Source organism: Micropterus salmoides, unplaced genomic scaffold, assembly GCF_014851395.1.
Source record: "Micropterus salmoides isolate LMB-PRFRI ecotype aquatic unplaced genomic scaffold, ASM1485139v1 Ms_hic_scaffold_8, whole genome shotgun sequence".
Classification (NCBI taxonomy): Eukaryota; Metazoa; Chordata; class Actinopteri; order Centrarchiformes; family Centrarchidae; genus Micropterus; species Micropterus salmoides.
Genome location: NW_024044570.1, coordinates 28,471,338 through 28,498,732, shown reverse-complemented (window position 1 = coordinate 28,498,732; position 27,395 = coordinate 28,471,338). Strand labels below are relative to the sequence as shown.

Here is a 27,395-nt window from a genome sequence, read left to right as displayed (position 1 = left end):
ATCAAGATCAGTGGCTGGAGGGGACTGATGGGGCCTCCTCCCCTCTCCTAGTTAGAAGAGGAGCAAAAAGACAGATAGAGGGAGAGAGGGAGGTACGGAGTAGCACTGAAGGAGAGGGTTGTGATGGAAAACGGTGCTGGGGATCTATAATGATGCAGCTCTCCTATCTAAGGCAGGTATAGATGACCCTCGGCCTCGAGTCACTCCATCAAGCTCCCACTTCACAAGGATTTACACACCATAGTTAGTGACACATGTTGTAAAAAGGAAGCTGTTTAACAACTCCCCTTGTTGTAAAATAAGGTTTAATAAGCAGTTCACTCAGTCCATAAACAAACATTTCACTGTTAGATGTAAAAACTACTTTTACAGGCTCAAACCCAAAAGTGATAGTTTAGCTTCAAGAGCTTCAGCTGATAAAGAGGGAAATGCAGCGTGGGTCATTGTGACAAGCAGTGCCTTGCTATTGTGTCTCCCGAGTCAGATATCTGCATCTCCTCAGTTGAGTGAAATTGGAGACATCAGTAGCAGTGGCAAACAGAGCAGCATGAGACCCTGTGTTGCATATTTATCCATGTTGTTTTATGTCTTCCAAGGGCAATGGGGCCACACAGTGTTGCCTGCTTGAGAATAATCTGTCCACTTCTGCATCGGAGCCGGGCCTACAGCTTCGACTGAGCTGGGAATATGATTACAAATTTATAGTGTACTTTTGTCAGGATCAAATGGGATTGAATCTATGGATGAATTTGAAAATGTACTTTCCTATACCTCCTTAAATCAGGTTAGGAGCTCCCCTCTGACGTTCCATCAAATTAATCAAATTCCACTACTATGTCTGGGAAATGTTTTTAAATTGACTTTGTGAAAGCACAATGTCCATTCTTATAGACTTATTAGGGCCTGAAGTCTTTGAATTTATTTTGTAAAAGGAAGTAGATTATTGGGCAAAATCAGTTTTGTAGGTACAGCTTGTGTTTGTGCTATGTTTTGTTCCCGAGGCTGAAAATAGAAAAATGATATAAATCCCTTTTGGATATGTCTACACTCACACTTGAATTGTCTGTCTTGTTCATATCTGTTCCATGAAGCATGATGAGTACCACTGCTTCTTGAGCATTTTCCTTTTCACTGCTGATAATTATGCCAGACTGTGTTTTTGCTTTTTCGTTAGCAAGACAAGAGAGACAAAAATTCTCCCTGAGCCATAATGTTTAAATGTGCAGCGCTTACTACTTTACCAGGAAAATGTAGATGAGATGCAATCCCTTAGGTGCAGACAGTAAAAAAATATCTTTTTACTAATATAGCATTTCTGTCTTTTTAATCATACTATACTAAGGGAGTCTATGTATTATACATTTTACAAGGAATTAATTTCTTCACAGAGAACAGAGAAGACTATTGGGCAAATATTGAATCAGTTTTAATGATTTTGCTTCCTGTAACAGAGGTAAACAAGACAATGCGGAGTTAGACCATTTACTTACATTCATACAAAAATCTATTTACACTGCTTGGGCTTGTAAAAAGTTTTTATATTGCTTCTTCATTGGCTGTGAGTCTAGCCTGACGTCACTTACAATGGATTGATAGTTTTCATGGTAGGAAAATAGAGAATAAAATAATCCAGAGAAACTTCTCAAACTAATCCTGCAGCAAAATCCATCTCTCTACTATCCATATGCTCAGCATGTTCTGAATCAATTAAGGAGTTTACTTTTTTTTTCAAATAATGCACAAAATAACACAAAAGACACTTAAATGTTAAAATGATACACTTTGTAGTTTGTGAGAGGAATATGAACTTATGGCTGTCTCCCATCACTCACACACTTCACATCAGAACATAATGAAACGGCTGAGACGCGGACATAACCCCTAGCCTGATTATTTGTGCTACAAAATCAAAGATAGAAAATGTGACGAAACGCGAAGATGGTGCTGAAAAGTTGAGGGAGAAAAGAAAGAAGTGACTTTTCTTTTGGTGCTGCTGCTCCTTCCTTCTTAATATGATGGCTTACTGTTTTTTGTTTGATTAGCTTAGCCACAAGTCAGATCTTTTTTTAAGTTAATGAAACAAAAACTGCTAAAATGATCAACGTTGGCCCTGTAATTTTCAACCTACTGTAGCTACTGTCAACTTAAAATTATTCTGTTACTACAAAACGACTGCTGCTTACCTGCCTAATGGTAGTTGGTCCCTGACTAGTACTATTAGGACTATAACACTAATAAAGGTATATTAATATTCTTATATTATGTGCTAATATTAAATGCTACCAATATTTTAATGATTGTGGTATATTATAGTGGTATACTAACATATTATCCCAATCCATATACTAATTACTCATCTAGGCTGAGGATTATCCTGCCATTGACAGAGATAGCCAGGGCCAGGAACTCAGTGCTCCTTCAATTGTGGATTTTTTCACAAGGCCAAAAGCAGAGAGGCCTTAGACCACTTCTTCCATTTAATTTATTTATTGTACTCAAGGGCTCAGCTGAGGTGATTACTTTACTTGAGGATAGCTGGATAGCTGTTTCTAGTTTTGAAAATATATGTAATTGTAATGTATTGTACTTGCATAAAATTCTCAAGAATGTAGGAATGACGCTCTCTAAAGACCCATAGCCCCCGACAAATGCTTTGTCCGGAGAGTGGGCTGACCAGGGACAAATTAATTTTGCCTCTGGTGGGAGACAGATAGATGTGAGGATATAATGAGAACCCATTTGCATACTGCATGATGTCCTTTGTAGTGTCAGTTTGGTTACTTTATTAATTCTCACTCAGGATGTTCTCGTTGATGCTAGTGATATTTTAAAGTACCCACAGTAATCACTGTGTTGAATATTGATGGGAAAGCCGACTGTTTAGAATAATTAGCTCATGCAAGAACCACTCATTTGTGGAATTGGCCAGTTTTTTTTGAGTAGTAGTCCAGTTCATTAGTTGTTTGGGGGGGCTTTAAAGTAAAGTGTTACCGGTAAATGCGAATTGGAGCCTTCGTACGAGCAAGCCTCACAGAAAAACACTAAGAGAAGTTTAGGATAAGAATACAGAAATGCTCGTCTGAGGCCAGTTGACTTTCAAATATAGTCCACAGATGTATGGTGTGCTGATTGACTGAGCCTCATCAAGTGGATTCAATCAAAACAAGTTTTAATTGAGGCTAACCTTGCTGGGCTGTTAAAGATAGGCATCATACACATACGCAAGTTACACGAGAGAGAGAGGGAAAGCAGCAGAGTAAACATGAATTCTATCAGAGTTTAGTGACAGAAGCAGGATGAAGAAAATCAGCAAAACAGGCAGTTAAACAGCAGCATTCGGAGAGGAGTTAAAAGTGTTGGAAGGAAGGCGAGGGGAAGGACAGGGCAAATTGAGTTTCAGCAGGAAGTGTAAGGAAGGAAATTAGGGAAGGGATTAGAGGTGGAATCTTGCTTTGGCTCAGAAACAAGTAAAAAACAGAATGGGGAAGGTTTTGGTGCAGGTCAACTCAAGGTGGAGGGAGGAGTGCTTGAAGAGAGTATCAGTAGAAGCAGCAGCAGCAGTACTTTTGATGAATGGAGGTCAGCTGGAGAGGAGAAAGGTAAGCAGATAACGACAGATAAACCGTATAAGGAGAAACAAACACAGACCTCAATCATTTACTTTAAACGACCACCCCAACCAAAATGTGTGTGCAGCCCACCTGCCGCCCAACAATAGCTTTGGACACTTTTCTTTTCTTTATCTCTTCTCATTCACCCCAGCGCATCACTGACTGATGCCAGCATGTGATAGGCTTGTGTTTAGGAGCAAGCTCCTGATTAGAGACATTCAAACTTGAATTGTATTGCAATTTGCAGTCTTTGAGGGCAAAGTGTGATAGCATCAAGTTGCCTTTTACTGACAACACCTGAAAAGGTGTAACCTCCCTGTCAATGGGGCACCATTCTAGCTTCTACAGCCTATGCATTGCATTGGATTTCTATCTGTCACTGCCATGGCCATGAGGTTCTTTGGGAAATCTTTGCTGTGTCTGTTGTTTGGAAACAACAAACCAAAGACAGGAGAAAGTCGCTAGTACAGTATATTTGTAAAAACACTGTTTTTCAAGTTTATTTACTGAGGCTATTAGACAAAACATCCCTCTCAAGGTGAATGAACATGCCATCAAGATAAAGCTGAACGTGCTCAGATTGACATGCCAAGTCCCAGCAGGGAAGAAATAAAGTGCATTCAAATGAATTCTGCTGGATAGCAGCTGGTGCCTGCAGCTGACGCTCTTGTTGTTTTTCAATCCCTCACTTCACACCTCTCTCCCCGTTCCAGTGCGGTGAAGTGAGAGGTGTGTGAGGTGGAAGTATTGACAAGCTTTCCAAATAGAAAAGGGATTTGAGCACTCTGATGGCGAGGACATATACTGTCAGGGTTACGCCAGCTCATTTACCACGCAAATCTACACCCCCACCAGGGATTTGCATTGCAACGGGACCTGTCTGCTTCAACAAAATGTACCACAAAAGGTTACAAAGTCAAATCAGTTTTAAAGTGGTGTGAGAGAAGTCCTCATTATGTTGTAGCCAGTGCCATGAAGTTCTTCAGATGCTCTGAATGAGTCACCAGGCCGGTTTGCTGTTGTCCCCCATGCCTCCAGAGGTAGGGTGTTTTTATATGCGAAGGAAGTGTGCTTGATGTTACCTCAGCTCGGCTCTAAGTCAGGGATCTATGAATAGAAATAGTTTAGTGAATACACGCTTGATTTCAAGCTCATGCATTTTTCTGCGACCCCACTGCTCCTGCACTCAAAGGGAATCATTTTTGCTTTTTACACCAGCTCAGCTTTCTGTTTAGTTTTGTTTAACTCCAGGATCTGTTGATTGAAATTTACGGGTTTGCACTGTGGATTTGTTTTCAGTTGCGAATTTAGTTTGTTTCTCAGAACTAAAAACTTCAACCAAATAACATCCTCTGTGACCTCTTAATCTAAAAATACATTATATTAAAGAAGATGTATGGTTCCTTTGAGCTACTAATGGCTACTTAAGTGTACCAGTTCAGTTTAAACTCAAAACCTATGCTGTGTCTCTGTCATATCATCCTACATTTAGCAATGAAATGCTAAGTAGAAGTTACTTCTCAGAAGAACAATTTGGTCATGACCTCACCTGCATGCCCATGCAGTTAGGACTCAGCTCACTCATCAACACCTTAATCCAGGAGGGAACTAAATAATGATTCCTTCTCTCCAAACTATGCCATTACCTTAACCTTATTGGGTTGTTCAGTAGATGGTAATGTAACATTTGGTAAATACTTGAGCATAAATTAGCCAGACATCTAACTCATCTCATGGGATGTCCTTTTACATAAGCTTGGGATCACTGTACTTTCAATGACTCAAGTTTAAAAATGGCTTAACAATAAATAAATTTTTTTCACAGTACATTGTTTTTGTAGGGATTAGCCCACAAGAATATCCTGTCTTCACCCTGTGTATCTGCCTCTGCATCCTCTTTTCTTTGTGTTTATTTCATTGCTGTTCTGCCTCTGCCTTTCCCTTGTTCCTTCGCTTTCTCCTTTATTGCTTTCTGAATGTTGCAGTCACACGGTGACAACAACCACCCACCAGCAGCAAGGGTGCTTCTTTCTTCCTCTTTTTTTTCTCGCTTCGCTTGGCTGCTTCTGCTTTATGGCGTGGCCTTGTGTTTACCGCTCCAGTGTTGTTTTACAGGCCCAGCAGGTGTGGCCAGAGTTCGGCAGCCCGGACCGGGAACCAGATGGTTTCATGACTCAGGTGCTCCATGCCTGGCTAACCTGCCAGCTGCAGGTTTCTGAGGCCCAGCCTGATAGATTTTCTCTCTCTCTCTCTCTCTCTCTCTCTCTCTCTCTCTCTCTCTCTCTCCCCTGGCTTTCTGGCTTCATCTTGGGCTGTGGATGTAGCCAGGCCTGGATGGGTCAGCCAGACCTATACTGAGGTGTGTGCACTGACATTTACCTTGATGGAGACAGAGACAATGCAAGATTGAGGTGGAAAGGGAAATGAAGAGCAGGGTAGGAGAGACAGTGGCTGGATGAAATGTCAGGCTATTGGCTGGATCGTTGGCAAACTACCCAGCATGCATGCAGCGACACTGAGACATACATATGCAAACATGCACACACTGAAAAAAAACAGTGAGGTGCCCATGCTGGCGGACTTGCTGGGTCATTGGCAAATCCACACATGCAGACGTGCAGGCAGACACACTGGTGCACAGATACTGTGTAGAAACTCAAAGAGACCCACAAACAAACAATATTAAGAAACATGCACAGAGCAACATACCAGAATGCAGCATATAACTATTACCTGGAGTGACTAAAGTAGGTATAAAGGTCACAGTTATTCATATTCAGTTCCATAGAAAACTATTTGTGACAGATCTGTACATTGCAATAACATTTAATTAGTAATTGAAAAAGAGAGACAGCTGCAGGCTAAACATGCATGAACAGTCTATACTTAAAGAATATATCCAAATAAAGATGGACTGTCCAGTGTTTGGATTAAAGTCTTCAGGCATCTATTTGCAGCGTACAGCTCAGTAAAAAAAAAAGTAAAAAGAGCTGAGTGAAATAAATCAAAATAATAAAGACATTAGAATGCATGAAAGACAATGACGCTGACAGAAAGGTGTTCTCCCTTCTTCCCTTTGCCTTTCTCAAACTGCCTTTCGTCTTCCTTCCGTTGTCTGATCAGGTTTATTCGAATACACACACTGCATGTACACATACTCACACACCACAAGAGCTTTCACAGCCTTTCTCTCAACCTTTCTCCTCCTTACCCTCTTCAGCAAATATCAGGCATAGTGGCCCTCTCCATCTTTAGCTATCAGATGCACTGTGGATTCTTGAGGCGGTATTGATTTCCACCAGAGGTGACATTTACTGTGTGCTCTGCCAAGTCATTGCCTTAATCACCTGACTGGTCCTTCGCACTTGAACTGCATCAGATGTCAAACTCTCAAGCGATGAGCTGACCCGTTATTGCTCCTCCCACGTGACCATGAGTTGACTGACAACATAGCTTCAATGGCAACAACGCTGACCTGAAGCCACTCATACACGTCCTCTAGTCATCCGCCTCTCTCATTTGAATCAATACCATTGCCTACACATTCCTGTGAAGCCAGCTGTTGCAGTGTTTTACTTCATTTACCTTTTACTTCATTGCAAAGCACTGACCTTGTGATGGTGGTAGTTTACATTTACTTTCTAAATATCTGAGTTCTTTGAATGTTTTGGTAAGTTTCTTTCTTGCACTTTTGACTTTATTGTGGAGGAGTGAACCTTATAGTGTGATAGGAATGCTGGAGGTAAAGTGTATGGATCTTTTCTCCTGATTGAGCATTCCTTGGCTGTACTTAGAAAGCTAACATAAACCTAAAGACCTCCACTCCAAGTGGTTGTCAATAGTTAGCTGTATTTATTTCCCCCCAATGCAACCTGATCTATATGAAACCAATACAGCCCCCACATCTTTTTCTCACTCCTTCTGGGCCCCTTACATTGCTGTCTTTCATTGTTTCTTCCCCTCTATATTAAAATAGTCTAGGTCAGTGATTCCCAACCAGGGTGCTCGTACTTGTACTTCGACAGTTGCCAGGGGGTGCTTGTAAATATTGTGGAGTAGCTCAGCTCATTTGATAATAAAAATAGTTATCACTTCACAAGTAATGGATACATGTTTTTTTGCATCCAGCTTGTGCAAAAGAAGTAGCAGTACAAATGTAAACTTAACCAAACAGACCTAAACGTCGACAGTTCAATTTTATGATATATAATATTAAGTTTAAATAAAAGTCAAGTGAACACAGTTGGAACAAGATGGTGTCGATGAAGAGCTGCGGGGTATTGTCTTGCAAAAAAGGTTGGAAAATGATCTAGGTGATCGATAAGTTACTGTAACTGTTACAGGATGCCAGGTGGACTTGTGTACTGTAAGTTTATTTATGTCCAGCAGTATTGGATCCAAATGGTCCAGATTCAAATGAATTTGCTCTCTGACTTATCTTCTGGATTACTGGTCTATTTGCAGTTTGCCCCACTGCTCTCCCTCACTTTGTCCACACAATCCCACTAAATGCTTACAGATTGATTTATCTCTTTGGCTCTGTGTCAATCATCTCATTAAGCTGGTACACAATACACAATTTTCTGCGGGTCCAGCATTGCTTGAGCCTGATAATTGTTCCTGCTGGATATATATTGTTTTGATGCAACCAAGGCTCTATGTTTTCCCTAGACTTGAACATAGTAATCCCTCTATGTAGCGCTCTGCTCTGGCAAAGTCACAGCGAGCCAATCACTGAAGAACAATGGTGCCTTCACAGACATCAAACGGCCGTGATACTGAAACACACAGAAATCAATTAATGGCTCTCATTGGACCCCTCAGGAGAAAACATATTTTGAAGTTCAGGAAGAGATTATTTGTGTCCTCAACAAATCACTTCACGCTGTGTCTGTTGTTCTGTCTGTGTGTCTATATTTTGGCGCGCATGTGTTGGTGGACAGCTGGCAGTCCTCTTCCTGATCATTGCGTGTGATTCTCAGTGAGCAAACCGATCATACTGTGCGAAGTACACTTAATTTTAAGAGACATATGGAGAGAACATGCAAACCCAGCATACTGATTGAATAAAAATATAGACAGGAGAAGGAAAAAGCAGTCTGTAGGTAGAAACCGCAGGGATGAATGAGGAGCAGCTCAAAGGTTAAACCGTCTTTGGACTAATTGGTATCTAAACCTCCTCTTCCTGGCAGTTCAAAGCTCCTGTGCTAGTAGTATAAACATTGACACTCACCGGTTGCTCGAGATCCCGGTCTGTGCAGAGTCAGCTAAGCTAGTAGGGCCGCTAGCTACATAGCTAACAAGCTATTTTACATTTACAATTAGCTGACGCTTTTATCCAAAGCAACTTACAATTGCTATACATGTCAGAGGTCTCACGCCTCTGGAGCAACGAGGGGTTAAGTGTCTTGCTCAGGGACACATTGGTGGATGGGTCACAGTGGAGGATTGAACCCTGGTCTCTCACACCAAAGGCATGTGTCTTATCCATGCACCATCACCACGCACTCTGAGCATAATAGGTCCCCTTTAAACCAAAATCAAATAAAAAGTAATCACCATTTTTAAACTCGGAATCAGCCCCCGTGGGTAAACATATGCTCATGTTTTGTTCTCTTAGAAACTGATGTGGATGTTTGTATTCATTGCACACTAATCCTGTGCCGATAACTTAAATCCCACTTTACATAAAATAGCCAACAAGCTTAAACACATGCATGAACCAGATCCTTTCATGTGTGTTGCGTATGGTCCAGGCATGAAAGCAAAACAAGTGCACAGACACATGCATGCTCACAGAGACAAATACGTAAGCCTAAAGAAAGCCCTGATTTGGATCTCTGTAAAATCAAGTCCACACAACGTGCATCTCCATCCTTTGAGATTATATTTTAATTAATTCATCTTATGTAAAAGGAATTTTTCAGAGCAGTAAAAAGATGGGTATTGTTGATAAAAAAAATGCTTCAATTGACTCTTCTGGACTTGAATAATATAACCTTCACTTGTCTTGTACATTCCTAAATGATTTTCTGAGGGAGAATATTGCCCACAACAAAAGTCCCCTTTGCTAACAACATTTTCATTAGCATTGTCTTGTCTTAATGCTTCCACTGTCCTACTGTGAGTCACTGGGGCTCGAGTGTAATATTCTCCCCTTAATGGACATTAAAATGGGTGTTCATGTTGTTAAATCCTGCTGAGGGATGTGTGAAGTGTGTGGTGTGTTTACAGGTATCCACTTGCTCTTGTGCGCATTGTGTGTGTATCTGTGTGCGTATGGTAATGTCTTTTGCTGTATTTGCATGTGTGTTCCATGTACCCCTGCTATGCCGGCAGTCGTCTGGCCCTTTAGTCAACTTTATTGAGTTTATGGACCAACAAGCATTGTATCCCACCTTGTCAGGAAACCTTGTGATCGAAGTGAATTACCATTTTGACACCCGGAGGATAGGCACTAAGTCCCCTGGGTGCAGTGATTACTTTACAGGGACATTACATGTAATGACCTCTATGGCTGAACGTCTGCCAAAGCTTGTACATCACGCAGACAGATCTCCATAGACAGCCTAGACGCTGGTGTGTGAAAGTCTTGTAACTTACTTATTCTATCATATATAATTGTCATTCAAAATCTAATGAAATATTTAATGTTGCTGTAGATTTTTCCTGTTATCTGTTTAAGGTTTCATCAGTTGCTAATAAATTGAAGTGGAACAGACATAACTCATTGTTATTTAGATTTTTTTTAAATATATACTTAAATGATATGAAAATAATGACGGAATTAAAATTACCCCACTAATAATAGAAAAGTCACACAAATACATAAGTAATATACAAAAAATTTCACTGAACCAAACTGACTCAGGCACAGGAAACCTTTGCAGGTACTTTGAGTAAATTAGCTAATTACAGGTCTTCCCAGGTCAACTTTTCTGTATTATAAATTCTTTATTCTAAAATTCTAAAATTCTATAATATTAATAATATTTTGAGAAGATAAATACAAAAAAAGGCTTGAAATATTTCAATTTATGTGTAATGAATCTAAAATATATGAAAGATTCACTTTTTAAATTAAATTACAGTGAAAAAAACAACTTTTCCCATGACATTCAAATTTTTTGATGTGCAACTGAAAAATACAACATCAGTAACAAAGTTTTCCTTCATCGTATCCTTTGTCTTGAACTGAAACAGCCCATTGAACAGAATACACTTGTGAGTGATTTTTGCACTGCTCTTGTGCTGTGGATGAAAAACATGTCACAATGTGTGCAATTGATGAGCCTTATATTGACCTTGGTAAGATTCCCTCAAACGATATTCCTTCTTGTCTAGGTGGAAAGTGATACTTCCTGCTGTTTCACTGTAATTACTCACTGAATAAAGCCTCAACACTACTTCACTTAAAATTAAAAGAATATGTAAAGATGTTATATATCAAAACTCTGTGACAGACAGCATCCAATTATTACTGTTAAAGCCCTCTTCATAGCTTTATGGGAGTTACTAGAAAAGGGGTCAAGAGATATGAGGATGAGCAGGTGGAATGTCAGTGGTTGACACTAGTGACAGATGGCTTAGTTTGGCAGATCGGTAGTACGTATGCCATACTCTATGCTGTATCTAATTACAGCACCTACTGTGTGAGGGTAATCCAGTCATTTGCCAGATTGTCTCTTGAATTTTTGCAAATACAAAAAAATGTTTATTCTTCTGAACAAAATGCAACATTTATTTCATGCACACGCACACACACACACACACACACACACACACACACACACACCTATTAATGATACCTTCACCCCCTTACTCTCTACTTTGCTCCATGTGTTTCCAGAAAATCATTTTGGTTTGTTGGGTGTGCTAAAATCACCAAGCTTCTCTGTTTCAGAGCTGCAGTATCTGTAGCACGCATGTCAGTTATTGCAACACACACACACACACACACACACACACACTTGTGCTTCTAAAGTGGTTCTTTTAATTGTATAAAGATGCCAAATAGTATCTATTGCCAATACATAAAGAGCGTGAGGTTACTTACCTCTTGACCCCTGTTCTCTCTGAGGCGTCTCACTATAGGGAATGTTCTCTTCAGATGCCTCTGTATCATTACTCCAGCCAACACTGGTTGCAGTCACTTTGTGATCTCATGTGGTCTCATGTTTAGTAATTGTAACTTACATTATACTTTTGTCACACACGACTTTTGTCTGAGTACTGTGAATCAATACATGTAATTAACGTTTACGTCTTTAATGAGTTATATTCATCTTATATTGTGAGTTATTAAAACAAAGCCAAATTCATCCAACCGGAACCGGAACTCTGCTGTTTATCTGTTCATACCTTGGTTTCTATCTGAGAATCGGTTGGGGCAGAGCACTTAACAGCACGTTTCCATGGGAACATCCACCCTTTAAAACAATGTTGTTTTTCAAAAGAGAGGTTAAAGTGCTTTTTTTATCCCTGCATAATTTTTCAAATTGAATAAATGTGATTTGTAGAGAAAATGGGTCAGTGAGAAGTCACAGAAGGCAGAGTTTTTTGTCTGTTTTAATATGAATAGTAAAATTCTAAATAAATGCTAAATGACCTCTTGACCTCCCTTTCCCACTGTTAAGAGAAATATGTTATTGAACACATTTTTAAAAACCAAATCTTATATTAAGTCATAGTTTAATTAACATCGTTGTAAGCCTAATCTACTTTGTTGTACAGTTAAATTTTTGGTACTCATCAAAACTATAAAAACTGGTTATTCTGGTGGGTACAAGGGTCCTGCAGTAAGCCCTAAATCATTAATAATTATTATACCAGCAACTTGATTTGAATTGCAACTGTGCTTAAATTTTACATCCAAATCTGTTTATAGGTCTTGGATAGTAATACTGCATGAAGTCTGAAAGTTTGAGAGAAAAAAATTCTGCAGGTGTGGAGAGAAGTGAGCTTACCACACCTCTGTAGCCCGCTCTTCATCTCTGCTTGGAGCGAGTGGCTTGAGGCTACATTCACCGCTACTATTAACACATCCAAACTCCAACAGAACCACTGGTGATTTAGTTGTATTATGAACTGTCCATCGTGAGGAGGACTCTTCTGATAGCTGAAAAACTTTTTGCAAGTAGAAGTATTGATATTTCTTTGCCACTACGTATTTATGTATCTGCTCCAGACATATGTTGTTTATTAAGGATTAATGAGGATTAGGTATTTAAAAGGGAAATATATTTTTTTAGTTAGTATATCCCCTTGTTTGTGCCTGTCAGATTTATCTGCATAGAAACCATTTGTTCATGTGTCTTTTGTTCTGTGTGTTGCAGGTTGCTCGTGTGGGTGGCCAAGAGGATGGAGGCCTTGAGGGTTGTGTACCTGGCTTCCAGGTCAAACACTACCAGGTGGCGTATAGTGGACCCTACCAGAAAGGCCAGGCTCTTATACAAGGTTAGTTAAAATGGGCAGTAAAATCTGTTAAAAGCTTTTCTGCTTTGCATTACACACCACAAAACTGTGTCCCGCCAGTTCAAGGTGATGATGTGTGTGTTTGTAGGTTGTTTTGTTCTTCACATTTATTAGAATTCATGTGAATACTTGTTACAAACAGGAGATAAAACTAGAACAACAACAACAACATAATTTATGTCTGCAAATTAATTATTCTCCTTGATTGGATGATATTTACAAAAGTCTTTTTTTTCTTCATTTGTTCCTGAAGACAGCTTTGGGCTGCTTAGTTAACCGGGTGTGTGTTGTGCGCTCATATGTATGTGTGTTTGCCTAGCGACTATTTTGCTGGAGCTTTTCAGTCCCAGTACACCAGCTGCCGTGCTCGAGTCAGCTTAGCCTTCTGGAGAACTTAGTCCCCAAAGGCCTATGACTTGTATTTTCCTTTTTATGCATAAATGTGTGTTTGATCTCAGCAGGTTTATAGTCAAAACATTAAAGATTTGAGAGGGAGTTGAGAGGAAGGTCGCAAAGTTCACTGCAGAGTGGTCATTCTCATGGAGGCTCAGTTCCAACTCTGAGTCAGTGGGGAGGCAGCCCTGTTACCCTTCTGTTACTGCAGTGGCCAGTTAGATTCCCCACAGACTCTCAGCTCTCAACTCCATATTGCTGCCACAACTTATTGGTCCAGTTTGTCCCTCTGGGACCCTCTGGCAATGACTACCTACGCAGCTCCACTCTGTCTCCACGGAGATCAGCAACAATGTCTTCTGGCTAGCAGTCTGCTCCTCTGGGGTTGTGAGTTATGGCTGCCGACACATCTCTCCACAGAGATCAACAGGATGCTGTCAGCTAACGGTAGTTTTACTACAAAGCTGAGGAGGTTTTCACTAATTCATTTGCTCAATAATTCATTGACTTTTGCAGTGAGTTGTTGTTTGATTTGTACAATATGATGAAATACAATGGAAATATGCAAATTCAAAATGGAATAATTTATAGATAGTTAATGCAGTCTGTCATTTATTGTGGAACTTGTTTTCATTCCTCTCTCATTATTCAGCCACTTTATTTATTTCATTATCCCACTGTGTTGCTCTCCACATTACTAGGCGACATTGGTAGAATTTCATTACTTGCTTCAGTGACATGCACATAATGTGCTGTATCTTTATACACAGGCGTAACACATTTACTTCTTTTATGGCTGGAGTGTCATGGAGTGCTTGTGGAGGTGTTCTGATACGGCACAAACTTTTTTGAAGTGGCACTTCATTTACAGACAGATTTTCCAACTGAAAATACATACTAGACAGGAAAATAGGGCAAATCTTCAATTTTCTTTTTTGGCTTTATTGTGTTTGATTTGGTCAGCCGGTGAGGCATTTTGTCATCTGGAGCTTCAGTGGTGCATGTAGAAGGAGACAGAACTCAGTTCTGCTTTAGTGCTCTGCTCTGGGACAACAGAGTGATTCTATTACCTTGAATATGCTCCTGTCAGCAGAAACACCTTTCAACGTGGGGGGTCCCACTGCTTACAACTTATGGACAGAAGCATAGGCATGCCAGTGCTCTCACGCACACACATGAACACACAATACAAACATAAATATGTATGTGCATGCATATGGTGGAGACATACACATAGATGGAAGTTTGAATGCATTCTGAATATGGGTGTTGGTGTATTGTTGATTTATAGTTCCACATACATTAACTGCACAACAGAAATGCTGTATGATTTTTGATCATTTTAAAATATCTTATATATTCAAGCACTTGCACACACACACAGTGCCTCAGCAGGTGTACTGAAGCTGAACAGCATGCCGAAAAACAATATCACTGTGATGAAAAACAACATGTGAAAGAAACAAAATAAGGCACATGGTTTCAGTATTCAAGTTGAAAGATATGTCATTGATCTATGATTATGTCAGTGACTGATCTATAATACTTTGATGAATGTAATATTCAAGTGCGTTAGCTTCAAAACAACTATCAAAGTGAAATAACAGTATGTGTATACATCAGTGTCAGCATGCATGACATGAAACATGTTTGACTTCAAAGAAAACAAAAAGGAAGTGAATAATTCAGTGCAATATGTATGGATTTCAGATAAAGCACTGATACTATTTTACCTTCTCAACATTCATTTTGTTAAATTTGAACAAATTGTCTGCTGAGTGTGAGCATGATTCATACAGAGTGCCAGAGGCTGCAGCCAGGCCCAGTGACACATGCAGATTTATGTAAATCTGCTCAGCCCTGTGCCACCTGCTGTAGACCTCGCTGTGTAATTACCAGTGGAGGGGCGGTCTGTTAGCGAGAGATACCTGTTGGCGCAGACCCGGGTTCAAGGACATCCATCTCAGCTAATGGCTGTCTCAGAGAAAAAAACACATACACACACAGTGTGCAAACATCCACCCTTTCTCTGTTTTTCCCGCTCTTGGTGCCCCTCTTGTTCTGTTTGTCACTCCATCACATCTAGTGTACATTTTCTCTCTCTGGCTCAGGTTTTTCTGTTTTGTTTGTCTCCCTTTCACTCGACCTTCTCCTTACTCCGCTGGTCATTCCTTACATGAAAATGATACAGACCAATAGATAGCATGTGTAAGATACATGGCTTTCATAGGAAATAGTGTGCTCCATCTCTAAACCTGCTAGGTTATGTGGTTTGACGTCAATGGTATCATATTTCAATCAGTGAAATTGACCTAACTTGAGGTTAACTGTTTGCTACTGAAACTGTTAACGTGTCATGTGCAATCACTCAAATATCTGGATATACCAAGTGATGATTGAAGTGATTGCACTCAATCCAAAATCTGTGCATCTGCACAGTTAGATTGAAGTGTTACACAATTAACCTCACATTCCCTACAGCCTACAGCTAAATTTGAAAACCATTCTGAACAAAGCAGAAATTAATTTCAAAATATAAAAGGCATAATAGAAAAGCATGGAAATTGCTTTTTACCAAGGAGTTGAGTTTATTCAGGTGTAAGAGATGTTTGACCCGATGATGACAAATGCCATTTCCGCTGAATAATGAACAAAATGAAAAATGGACTCCAATTTATGAAATAACTGTGCTCAACGGAATTGATCCTTTATTCATTCTAAATGCTGTAAGACTTTCTCTGTTTCACTGCTACAACAACAGATTTTTGAAAGACCCATGGCTTCAGACTGGAGGAGGAATCTGAATGTGGGCTTCAACTTCATACATTTATGTGTCTTTAGTGTGCTTCTGTCACAGCTTACTTGTCAGTCTCGTCTGCAGCTACACACTCTCTTTCACAGCCCTCTACATTACTCTCTCTATCTGTCCCTGTCTCCAATGCCTGCTTTCTCAGGCCATGTTCTTCCTTCTAGTCGCCAGACCTGCCATCCTTTTGCCGTCCACCAGATGTCCTCGGACTTTCCCTCCTTTTCTCATCACCTGTCTGCCCCACCCATTCACACACCTGTTCCCTGCATTACCTAACTCCCCAGGCTTCTGGGTACCTGTTTGCCTGACCTGCCTGTTTTGGACCTTATTGCCTGACCATTAAAGTTTTTTCCTGCCTCAACTTCCCGTAAGATTTTGTACCTACATTTATGTAATTATTGAATCCTCCCCCTGTATTTCATGAATCCAGCCTGCTGCTCGGGTTTGTCGGCCTGCAGCCCGCTTGTCCAAGCTTACTACCTGCCTGTCCTGATCCAGACCCCAGCAGACTTCTATAGACAAGGTGAGAAGTCACCCTGATGTCCAGCTGTCACCCATTTTCACAGGGGTACCATGGAGTCTTCAGTAGGAGGCATGGTCCCCATGGCTCCCGATGGAATGAGCTCTCTAAGTTGCCCAGAACCACAGAGCTTCACCTGCTGCAAAGACTAAGCTGCCCACCACTTCAACCTCTTCAATAACCAGCGCTACTGAGTTGCCATCAGCCCTGTCTGGTCTGGTCGAAACTTGTTACCTCCTGTTCCTGCTGACCTGCAGCAGTCGCCAGTACCTGGACTGCAGCTGTCTTTTGTGCCTGCGCTACAGTAATCTGCTGTGACTGGGCTTCTTCAGCTTCCTGTTTCCTTGGCTTCACCAGCTCACCTGTCTGTTACACTGGATTCCAGTCCTGCCCTCTAGCCCCTGGTCCTGCAGCCCTGTTTCAGGTCTCCTGTTCTGCACTACAGCTGACAGCCTACTGCTCTGCTCTCCAGCCACCGGTCTCCAGTCCTGTCCTCAATTACCTACCTCTTCTGGTGCCAGCTGCCTCAACGACGTCCACCTGAGATCTCCTGCACTGCCCCTGTCCTTCAGTTCCCAGGCCACTTGACCCGGAATCCATTCTCGTACCCCCTCCACCCACCTTGCATGGTGTTCCTGACCAGCCTGTTGGGGCATTCTGCAGGCACACTCACACTTACCAGCTCTCTGCTCAGACTCTGCACCTTCAGGCCATGTTCTTTCCTTCAACTCCCCAGATCTGCCATCCACTTGTCGTTCACCAGATGTCCTTGGATTTTCCCTTGTTTTGACATCACCTGACTGACCAACCCATTCACACACTTTTTCTCACTTCCTGTCAGCCTTACAGTCACCTGATCTTCTCCATCCATTTCCCCACCTGCATTTCATTCCCTCATCCACTCATTCCCTCATGCCACTCACCATATATACTGGTCTGTTTCCTTTGTTCCTTGCCAACTCATCTAGTGTTCTTTGTCTAGCTTCCCAGCCTTGTGTTTACCTGTTTGCCTGACCTGTCTTTTTTAGACCTTATTGCCAGACCATTGGACTTCCGATTTTCTGCTTGTTCCTTGTCGTATTTGTTTGCCTGTTTGGACTGCCTTCTCCTGTTTTCACCGTTGCCTGCCTCACGATCCTGTAAGCCTTTGTACCTCCATTTGTGTACTGCATCAAGCTCTGCCATCTGCATGTGTGTATTTCCCCTGTATTCTTGTTATCCTGTGTGCACTAGCTGTGACAGTTTCAAATACCAAACAACAGGGTTAGACGCATTAGGCAGGCCAGGCCTTGAATAACATTTACTGAAGTGCAAATTAGGTTCTCAGTCCTAAAAAGTTACTTTATTAGTTCTTTCTCTCAGTGGGTACTCTACATGATGCAGAGAAATACAGCAATAAGATGTATTGATTTTGAGATAGTGTTATAGCTCACCTTAGTTTTGCAAGCTGTTTGTTTCTTGCCTCTCTGCTATCCTCTCAAAGGTGGCAGTAAAGTTGATTCAGTTTGCTGTCACCAACCTGGCCAGCAGTCAGAAGTAATGGTACTTCATTATATCAGTTATGCGGTTACTGTGCAGAAACTGGACTTCTTCTTAAACATTCCTTTTGCAAGAGGCCATCATCAGAAGACATTAAGTTCTGTTAATTCATGCAAACCTTAGGTGGAAATACGGTTTTGATTTTATGGCGTGGGAAGCTATAGGGCATAGCATGCTGAAAGCCAATAAAATGTGGAGAAGAAATGAGGAGAGCCACCTTATCTGTATCCTGCAGAGTAAGACCATGGCTCTGTGAGGCTTTTCTGCAATCCCACCACCAAACATGATTACTCCTAAAAACATGCCAGCCTTTAGCGTTCTCTATATCGGCAAGCACATCCCTTAATTAAGCATTCCATAAGATTTGACTTAATATATACCTGAAGGATAAGGTCCTCAGCAAGCTTGGCATTGCTAGTAGTAAGACTTCCACTTCATGTTCGTCAGCACTCTGTGGACATGGAGGTCTCCTGGCTGGCCCAAGGCCCAAGGCATATTAACTGCATTGAGTTCCAAAGACCTCCTTGCTGGCACGGTTCTTGTCTCTCACTTGTGTTCCCTCCTACTTTATCATCGAGGCAATTTTAAAGTACTTGAATTCTGATATAGCCTAGTGGTGTTAGAAGAATTGTACGAATGGAAAAGCTCTCTCATCTGTTTTATTTTTGTATCTCTCCTACTTGGCTCGGTGTTCTAAATTTAGGTGATAAAGTTTGTTGTCCTTCCCGCTCAGAGCACACAATAATGTTGTTCAGGGAATTTGTTACACCTCAAACACCACAGACACGCACATATGTACTACACACACTTAAGATGTATTTCTGTTTCATGAAATACTCCATTATGCAGCATTTGAAAGATGAGTTTTGTGATTTTTCTTGTGCTTTAAATGTTGATGAATTCCTCAGGTACACTTCATTCAAATGTATTGGTTCATGCAGATGTTGTACATGCTTTTCTTCTGTAGTCAGCCCATTAAATGCATTCCTCACTGCATTATGTTGTTCAACCAGCACATTCCTTTAACCTTTTTTGTGAACTACCTCATTATTTCACCACTGTCACTTTAGACAAACAGATGTCAGATTTTCACCAGTATGAGAGGAAGGATACAAGTATTATATTTACCAGTTAGCATAGTAGGAGAATATTTTACCCATTTGTTTTTTGGTGTTGCTCATTAAAATGTCACTGTATTTCAGAACCCATTGGCAAATGTGTTTTTATCTTGTAGTATTTGCATAAACTAAAGCAAAAAGTCAATTAGAAAGGAGATTCCCTGCATGGAGATGGAGCAAGTCTATAAACCGGCAGCTTTACTGTGAGTTATAAGCAGCTGTGTCCCACACATTGTTGCCCTACTTACTAATTTTGGCAATATAACCTGCCCTACACTACCCTCAACCCACTAAAACTACCCTCATGTCCACCCAAAGCACCACCTACTACACCTACTCTGTGACTATGGATGCATGGATTGATGTTCTCCTTCACTTTTGTCTGCATGGCAGGGTGCATATCCTGATCATGCTACTCTCACGCCTGTAATGGCGTAGCATTAATCACCTTCTGTAGCCAGAGAAACGAGGACCTGCAGCTTCTTTTCCTGTGTATTTTTAATTTGACCATAAATCAAGGTGTGCTTTTGACAAATGACTATAATTACAGCAAAGGCCATTATGAGTATGCAAGTGTGTATGTGTGTACTGATATGTGGGTGTGTGGGTGGGTGTTTCTACATACAGTGTGTTTGTGAATCTGAGCATTGTGTGTCCACTATGTGTACCATGTGTATGGTATTTGTTTTAAACAGGTGATGGGTAAGGAGTCAACCAAGATAAAGAAAGAATCCATGTGGGTCCCTGTAGATTTATCTGGCTCACAGCTACTGTCAACCTTATATGGGTCAACTTGTGACTGGAGGCTGCTGGTAGATGGTAGTTAGGGCTGGGATGGAAGGGAAGAGAATGATGTTGCAAAAAGAGGAGAGTAAATGGTAGAGGAGAGGAGATAAAAGAAGAGGGAGTGGAACATTAAACTGTGGCAGCAAATCATTTTATGTCAGAATGCAAATAATCAGTAACAAAAGAAAATGCCATGAGAATGTTTGACAAGAATAGCAAACATCTATTTCATATGTGGGCTGCTGTATGGCATTTTAATACATTATTTACGGTGATATCAAGCAGCAGAAATGATAAGTTACTGGACATGGTATATCTACTGGCTAGTTCAAAATGGCATAGCCAGAATGTGATAAACTTTACTTTCACTGAATTTATTTCATGAAAACTTTACATACATATAATGGTAAGTGATGGTTGTTATGACTTGGCTCAAAAGGCCACAACAAAAGGGAGACACACCATGGTAAAAGTTTAACAAAATATGTTTATTTAAACCAAAGTTAACCAAATTAAGAGGTATTTCAAACTAATCTAATCAAAGTATGAGGTATGTAGTCTGTGGTTCCAGTAGTGTCTGTGCAGGATGATGGTTGCATGAATGTATATGTGTGAAGGTATTGTAGTAGGCAAAAACAAGGTAAATACCACAAAGTAAAAGTCCAAAACCAAAGAAAACCAAACTAAAGGAGAAACCAGGGAGCCGGCCGCAGGGAGGTCTGACCTGGCCTTGACAGCAATCTCCTGCAAAATTAAAAGACAGAGTTACAAATACTCTACAGGGCAATTAGCCCAGGTGCCCAGAGTTACTTTAATCAGCTCTTCCTCTACAAGAGGAGAGAGAGAGAGGGATAGGCCACACCCACTCATGACCCCACAGGGCATCACAAGGTATATGAACTAATATGAGTTCATATCAGAATATAAAAATAAATTACTAAAATATAAGAACAGGTCTTATCCTTCAGTTGTTTTGATTTGGTTAAAAAAGTTCCATGAGGCAAGTGGAAATTATGCCTTTTGGATTTGCGAGGTACATCTGCTGGCCAGTAAATCTCTGGTTTATTACAACTTGTGGCTTAAAGTTTCATAACCTATAGTTAACCAAGTTCTGATATACTAGAATTATCAGATAAACCTGCAATAACAGGTTTTCTATATGGCTCATAGCAGCTATGTGCTCCACAATGTTTAGTAGCTAGCCTCTAACTTTGTCTTCTGTTTGGTGGGTAGCTTACAGTGTGTTTTTAGAGATTTTTACTTTCAAAAACTGCTGCCTACTGCTTGAAAACGACTCTATGAGAGTGGTGAGTGTGAACCAAATGGTGAAGTTGAGGACCGGATAACCAAAAGAATGAGCTGGAGGCATAGACTGTATAAAAGAAGTGCACGTAGCTTCCAGGTCTGAAAAGTGAAGCCAATAGAGAGCCTAAGTCCCTTCCCTTCCTGTGGACCACCATGGGACCTTATTTCGTAAAAATACTGTACGGTAGTCAATGGCAGGAGACAACAAATATTTTGATCCCGTTTGAATTGTGCCCTGAATTACACATATGACCTTTGTCGATTTAAAAGATACATTTTAAATTAAAGAAGAAACAAAAAACGACATGTAACTTTACTGTTTTACAACAAAATGCGACTTTCTTGACTTGCAAAATTCTATTTTAAATTGACCAACATCATATGTGTAATTCAGGGTTAAATTCTAACGGGATAAAAAGATAAGTTGTCTCTCGCCATTGACTACCGTACATAATTTTTCCAAAATAAGGTCCCATGAGTGAGTGACGGAAGTACCTTAAATCTGCATTATTTCTAATGACCAGCAGGGGGCGACTCCACTGGTTCAAACATCAGCTCACATTTCAGTTATGTGCTTTTTGACTAATTAAGTGGCATTAGTTAACTTTATTAATGCTAAGAGGGATTTTTTTAAATTATACTTAGAGTATTAATTTTTAGCTTGTATGACATTCAGAGGGATATCTCACCTTTCTGTCATGTACTGCTGGCTGTGAACTGGCATCTTGGTCCACTGGCACACAAACTAGCATCAGCAGCCCTGAGAGGCTGCCTGTAGAGGCTGAAATCACAGGGCATGAGGAGGACATCGACAGTAGTGCCAATACCCCATCTGCAATCTTGGCACAATCGGCAATCCTTTGATATACTGTCTCTTTCTCTCACTGTCTCTTCTGCGTCTGTCCTCTGTCTCTCCCAGTTTCTCTTCCCTTCGTATACCCCTAAAGATCTCTCTTGTTACCTTCACCCATGTGTTGTCTCTGCCTAACCTATTTAACAGAGAAGGAATTTACATTTCTAATGGAAACTGCAGTACATCTGCTAATAGGTCTAACAAACTTCATTCACAGCACTCCTGGAATGAAAAATAAACTCCACATGTTTACTTTAATGCAGGCTGTTCACTAACAGGATGCTCATCAATTAGTACCATGATGTTTTTAATTGCAGCTTTGAAGAACTTTAGGGAGAAGATTTTGACAAGCAGATATGTAAATATTATCCATGTCCAGATGTTGGCACATCTTGATTCTGAAAGAAAATTATGGCATGGAATGACCAGAGACCACAGTCAATCAGAGCAATTTGCACCAGCTGCCATCCTGCTCAGGACCATCTTTTACATTTGTTGTTAAAAATGTGAGTACGGGTGACTAGGTGGGTGTGTGGAGGGTGGGAAGAAATGGGCTTTACAAGTGTTAAAAAAGAAAAGTAAGCATTTACAGCTTATATGAGCTAACATTACAACACTAACACTGAAGGATTTTCTCCCTCTTTTGTTTTACTTCTGTTACACCTACTCAGCAGGTTTAGGAATGATACTCAGTAGACTGTAGATGTACTATATACTGTAAACACACAGGATGCACAGTGTAAAATACTGCATGCCAGAAGCCTGAGCCAGCCATTGTTCTGCGCACTATTACATGTATTACGTTTATCATCTGCCTTTATATCCTAAATATAATGTATAAAAATAAAAAAGGTCCATTGGAGAGAACATTATTGAGATTAGTTTTTTTTTGTTTATTTTGCCTTTATAATTTGTGATAATATGCTTTGGTAACATCGTTGTATGCAGTCATGCCAATAAAGCCACTTGAATTTAAATGAAGGGAGGTGAGCAACTCTCTCTCTCTACATGGCTTTGGAGCAACCTTAGAGACGGTGTAGGCTAGGGCAACTAGGAGTGTGACAGAGAGTAAGAAGCATCGAAGAAAAGTTTCTGATGCTCCAAGAAAATCACTGTTCAGAGGAAGGACTACGGTAAAAAAACTAAAGCGATCGTCAGCAAGGACAAACACAGATAACCACTGGTCTAACTTTTCCTCAATGGGGAGCGCAGAGAGAAGAAGTGAAGAAGGGAGAGAAGGGACTGAGGGCAGACATAGATGTTGCGTTACTGCTCTTGAACAGGTTGGTATTTGTACAATTTTTGGAGTAAGCTATGTAGCGATAACATTTACTTTACCGAAAAAATGGATTATTGGCACTGTGGAAATTTCTCTGTACTGTTGGAACTATTTCTGAACACCAGCCTGTGTAGAGCTCACCTGTAGGCAAGGCGTCATGAGTAGAAGTCGATGGTGTTTGTGTAATTACTCTCACTGCCAGAAGGGGAGACACAAGTTTTGCACTGCAGGATTAAATTGAGGTTTTGTGCAGTTTTTTTTGTACCACACTCAGGAGATCAATTTAGGCAGCTTCACTGAGTTCTTATAATAGTGTTTTGACCAACTGGATACTTCGTCAATAGAAATTTCCTGGTGTGATAGTTTGAAAAGAGTTCTAAAGAGCTTATTCTGTTCTACCGTTTTGCTGTATAATCTATACACACTAAAATGAGTATGTGCTTTGCGGAGTGGGATCTCATTGCATTGATTTCCATTAGGTATACAGTTCCAGGAGATTAGGAAATACATGATATGATACAGTACATCATATAATAATGCTGCTATAATAATCTACCATAATAAAATTTTTTGTTAACATACTGTATAACATTTTAACATATGGCACAAACAAATATATTATATAATAAAAAATAAAGAAATGGCACAACTAGGCTGTCAACATAAAAACTTGTTCAAATCATGTTTAACATACACAATAAACTATTTGTAGTGTAACTGTTTGGGCTGTTTTTAACTTTATTATCCCAGTATACTATTTTCTTTGTGTAAATATGATAGTGATAGTATAGATAATTGATAGAGATAATTAATATACCAACAAAATCAAAGATATGCTATTATTTTAAATGTGTATTAAGCTCCCCTGAGATAATATTTTGACATAATTCAATGGAACATTTCACTATAACACTGATAGCTCTGCTAATTTTACCTTTTAGGAGGATGTTTTGTTCATGCTGGTAAAGAGAGACCTTTGTTCTTGAAATTGAAGAGCTTATTGACGTGTCACTTGTCTAAGACATTCTGAAAGCAATGTAATTATTCTGTACACTTTAAAAGATCAAAAGATTATCAATTTTACTTATAATTAGGGTTATCATTTTATCAATTGCACTAAATGTGCTTTACATCTAAATTTACATGGTCTGTTGTAGGTTAGTGAATGTGAGTTTGCAATAGTAAAACTATGTGTGTGCGTGTGTGTGTAGTTGTTTTTTTTATATGAAGTTACTAGTATCTAAACTTGGGTTTTGTTAGTACAGAGGACAGCCATCAAAAAAGCCACATATTTCTCACACGAGTATCTGCACCTCATTATTTTATAGCCCCCTCTCCATGCTTTCCTTGTATATTTTATTTCCATACACTACAAAAAAGTATCACTCTAATTATGAGCAATAAAAGTTCAGTGTTGGTGACAAGTCACAGGCCACTGTTTTGTTTAATTTGTTTTTATTTAAATTGTTTAATAATACCTGTTCCTTCATAATAAGACCCCAAACATGTGCACCCAGCCAGTGCCTGAGTTTTCCATTTTCAAAGAAAAAACAGGTGTCATTCAGAATTGGAGCTGCTGTCAAGTTTACGTTACATTTTCGCTCTCCATCTTTGGTTCAAAATGAACACAAAATGAACTATTCAATAATCTCATCCAAAAGTTAAGGACAGCATGCTAAATGTGACATCATTTTCTATTTGGATACCTGTGTGTGTGTGTGTGTGTGTGTGTGTAAACACAAGCAGTGCATGGGGTGACACATTTAGTCAATACTAATGTATTTATCCTCAGTTACTTATTTGTATCTGCACTGTGCAATTAGCAACAGTCTCTGCACCACAAATACAGATTCTGAAATACTTTTTGGTACGATGTGAGGTTCTAAATGCAGTATGACATCTAACAATGGCTAAACAGAAATAACAACTAAATGGAACTGAAAACAAACACATCTTAATATACACTGGCTGTGTGCTGATGCTGTAAGGCAGAGGGACAGCCCCAGACCAATGGTAAAATAATCTTTCAAACCCCTAAATCCTTGCACTTTTGGCTGCACCAACAAAGGCCATACCTCAACAAGACCTTCAACCAGACATTGCAAGTGAACTGTGAACTCACTCACTAAGGAGATGATGATAGCTGCTGTCATAGTGACAGCAGCTATCATCATCAAGTGACAGAATTACTTTGTGTCAAAAGTTTTGTTCTCATCCGTATGCTACTTTCCTGTCTTTGGCTCTTGGCCCAGAGCCCAGTGTGGCTCCTCTTGAGTGGCCAGGGAAAGTGCTGAGTAACTTGGTTAGAGCCTCAGGGGCTCAACCTGGGTGTTACTGGCTTCCTGAAAGCCTATCGATCTGCCTGAATGCTTGAATGCGCTGCTGGGTGCCTGTGCATCGCTGGATGTCAGCTTGTGTGTGAAATTAACTTTGCTTATGGATTTGTGTGTTTGACTGTATGTGTGTGTCCGTAGCTCATAGTTGTTTGATTGACAGGCGTTGGGTGTTGCTGCAGTTGGCAGGAGGTTTTTAGTTTTTTTCTGCTTGGCTGTTAAAAGGGTTTGGCAAATATCCTCTCCTCTGCTTTTGGCCAGAATAGACCATGCATAGGTACACTGGTACTTTTAGCTGCATGCCTCTCCAATAATACATACTCCCGGGATTATGTATTATTGGAGAGGCATGCAGCCACAGCAAATGATCTCATGTTCGTATGTCTAATCTCGGTGCCATCTGGTATCCCATCAAATCTTATGCAGATGCAGAGACACAATCACAGAACATGCAGTTCAAAGCCAGTAAAGCTGATTCTGATCACATTTTTTGTTAAGGTTCTGCATCCTACACCGAAAACTGTACTAATCACACTTCTGGTGTCATTGTCCACCCTAAGGGCTCCAGCATACTTATTTCAAAATCAAAATTGGCATGCTCTCAAAGGCTGTGGAAGTGGGTGGAACTGCCAGTATATTCACTGTGACTGGGACTCTACCCTCTCATGCCAAAGGGAGGAGTAGAAAATGAAGATTCCTGACATTGAATCCCAAAATGAAAATAACACAAAATGTGGCTGTACAGCTAATGAAACAGAATAAAAGAGATTATTTATAACTAACCTGGTATAGATTTGTACACCAACAAACAAGCAAATTCATAAATCAGCATACACAAGATAATTTACCTGATTGGTAAATTATCTTGTGCATTTTATATTTACCAGAGGTAGAACGTAACGAATTACAATCACTCACGTTACTGTAATTGAGTAGCTTACTGAGTAAAAAATAGTGCAAAGAAAAACTTGCGACCACAGGCTTCAAGTGCAAGAGAACAATAGCTTTATCATGCAGTGTGAAAAAATGCTGTATTAAGTTACTGCTAATGCAAACTGAACAAAACCTGCTGCTGCAGCTTCACGTTAAATGCATTTAACTGGCGAAAACAGGTTCACTTTTATTTTGAAGTAGTCACAGGAAGTACAATCTGTTTGTAAGTGAGATCAGCACTGACCGTTGTCCTGTAGACCGCTACAATGCGGTTACACAACAAGACATTTTCATCAGTTTCTTAGACAGCTAACCAGTTTGAAATATGGCAGTGAGTAATGCAACAGTCAGCAGCAGACACAGTGAGCTGTTAGATAAAGAGCTGCAGGCGACAGGCTGCACACCTCCACATTCTCAGCCAGGTAACCAGCTTCTTACATTT

The 27,395-nt window shown here is 40.2% G+C and overlaps 1 protein-coding gene across 2 annotated transcripts in view; it reads left to right on the top strand.

Moving 5' to 3' along the window:
- cdh13 (cadherin 13, H-cadherin (heart)) overlaps nucleotides 1–27,395 on the top strand; it is a 338,083-nt gene that overhangs the window by 70,003 nt on the left and 240,685 nt on the right. For both annotated transcript variants that reach the window (XM_038706579.1, XM_038706577.1), the window contains exon 2: nucleotides 12,947–13,067. In XM_038706579.1, coding sequence (XP_038562507.1) covers nucleotides 12,947–13,067 — 121 coding nt within the window. The remainder of the gene's footprint in view (nucleotides 1–12,946; nucleotides 13,068–27,395) is intronic.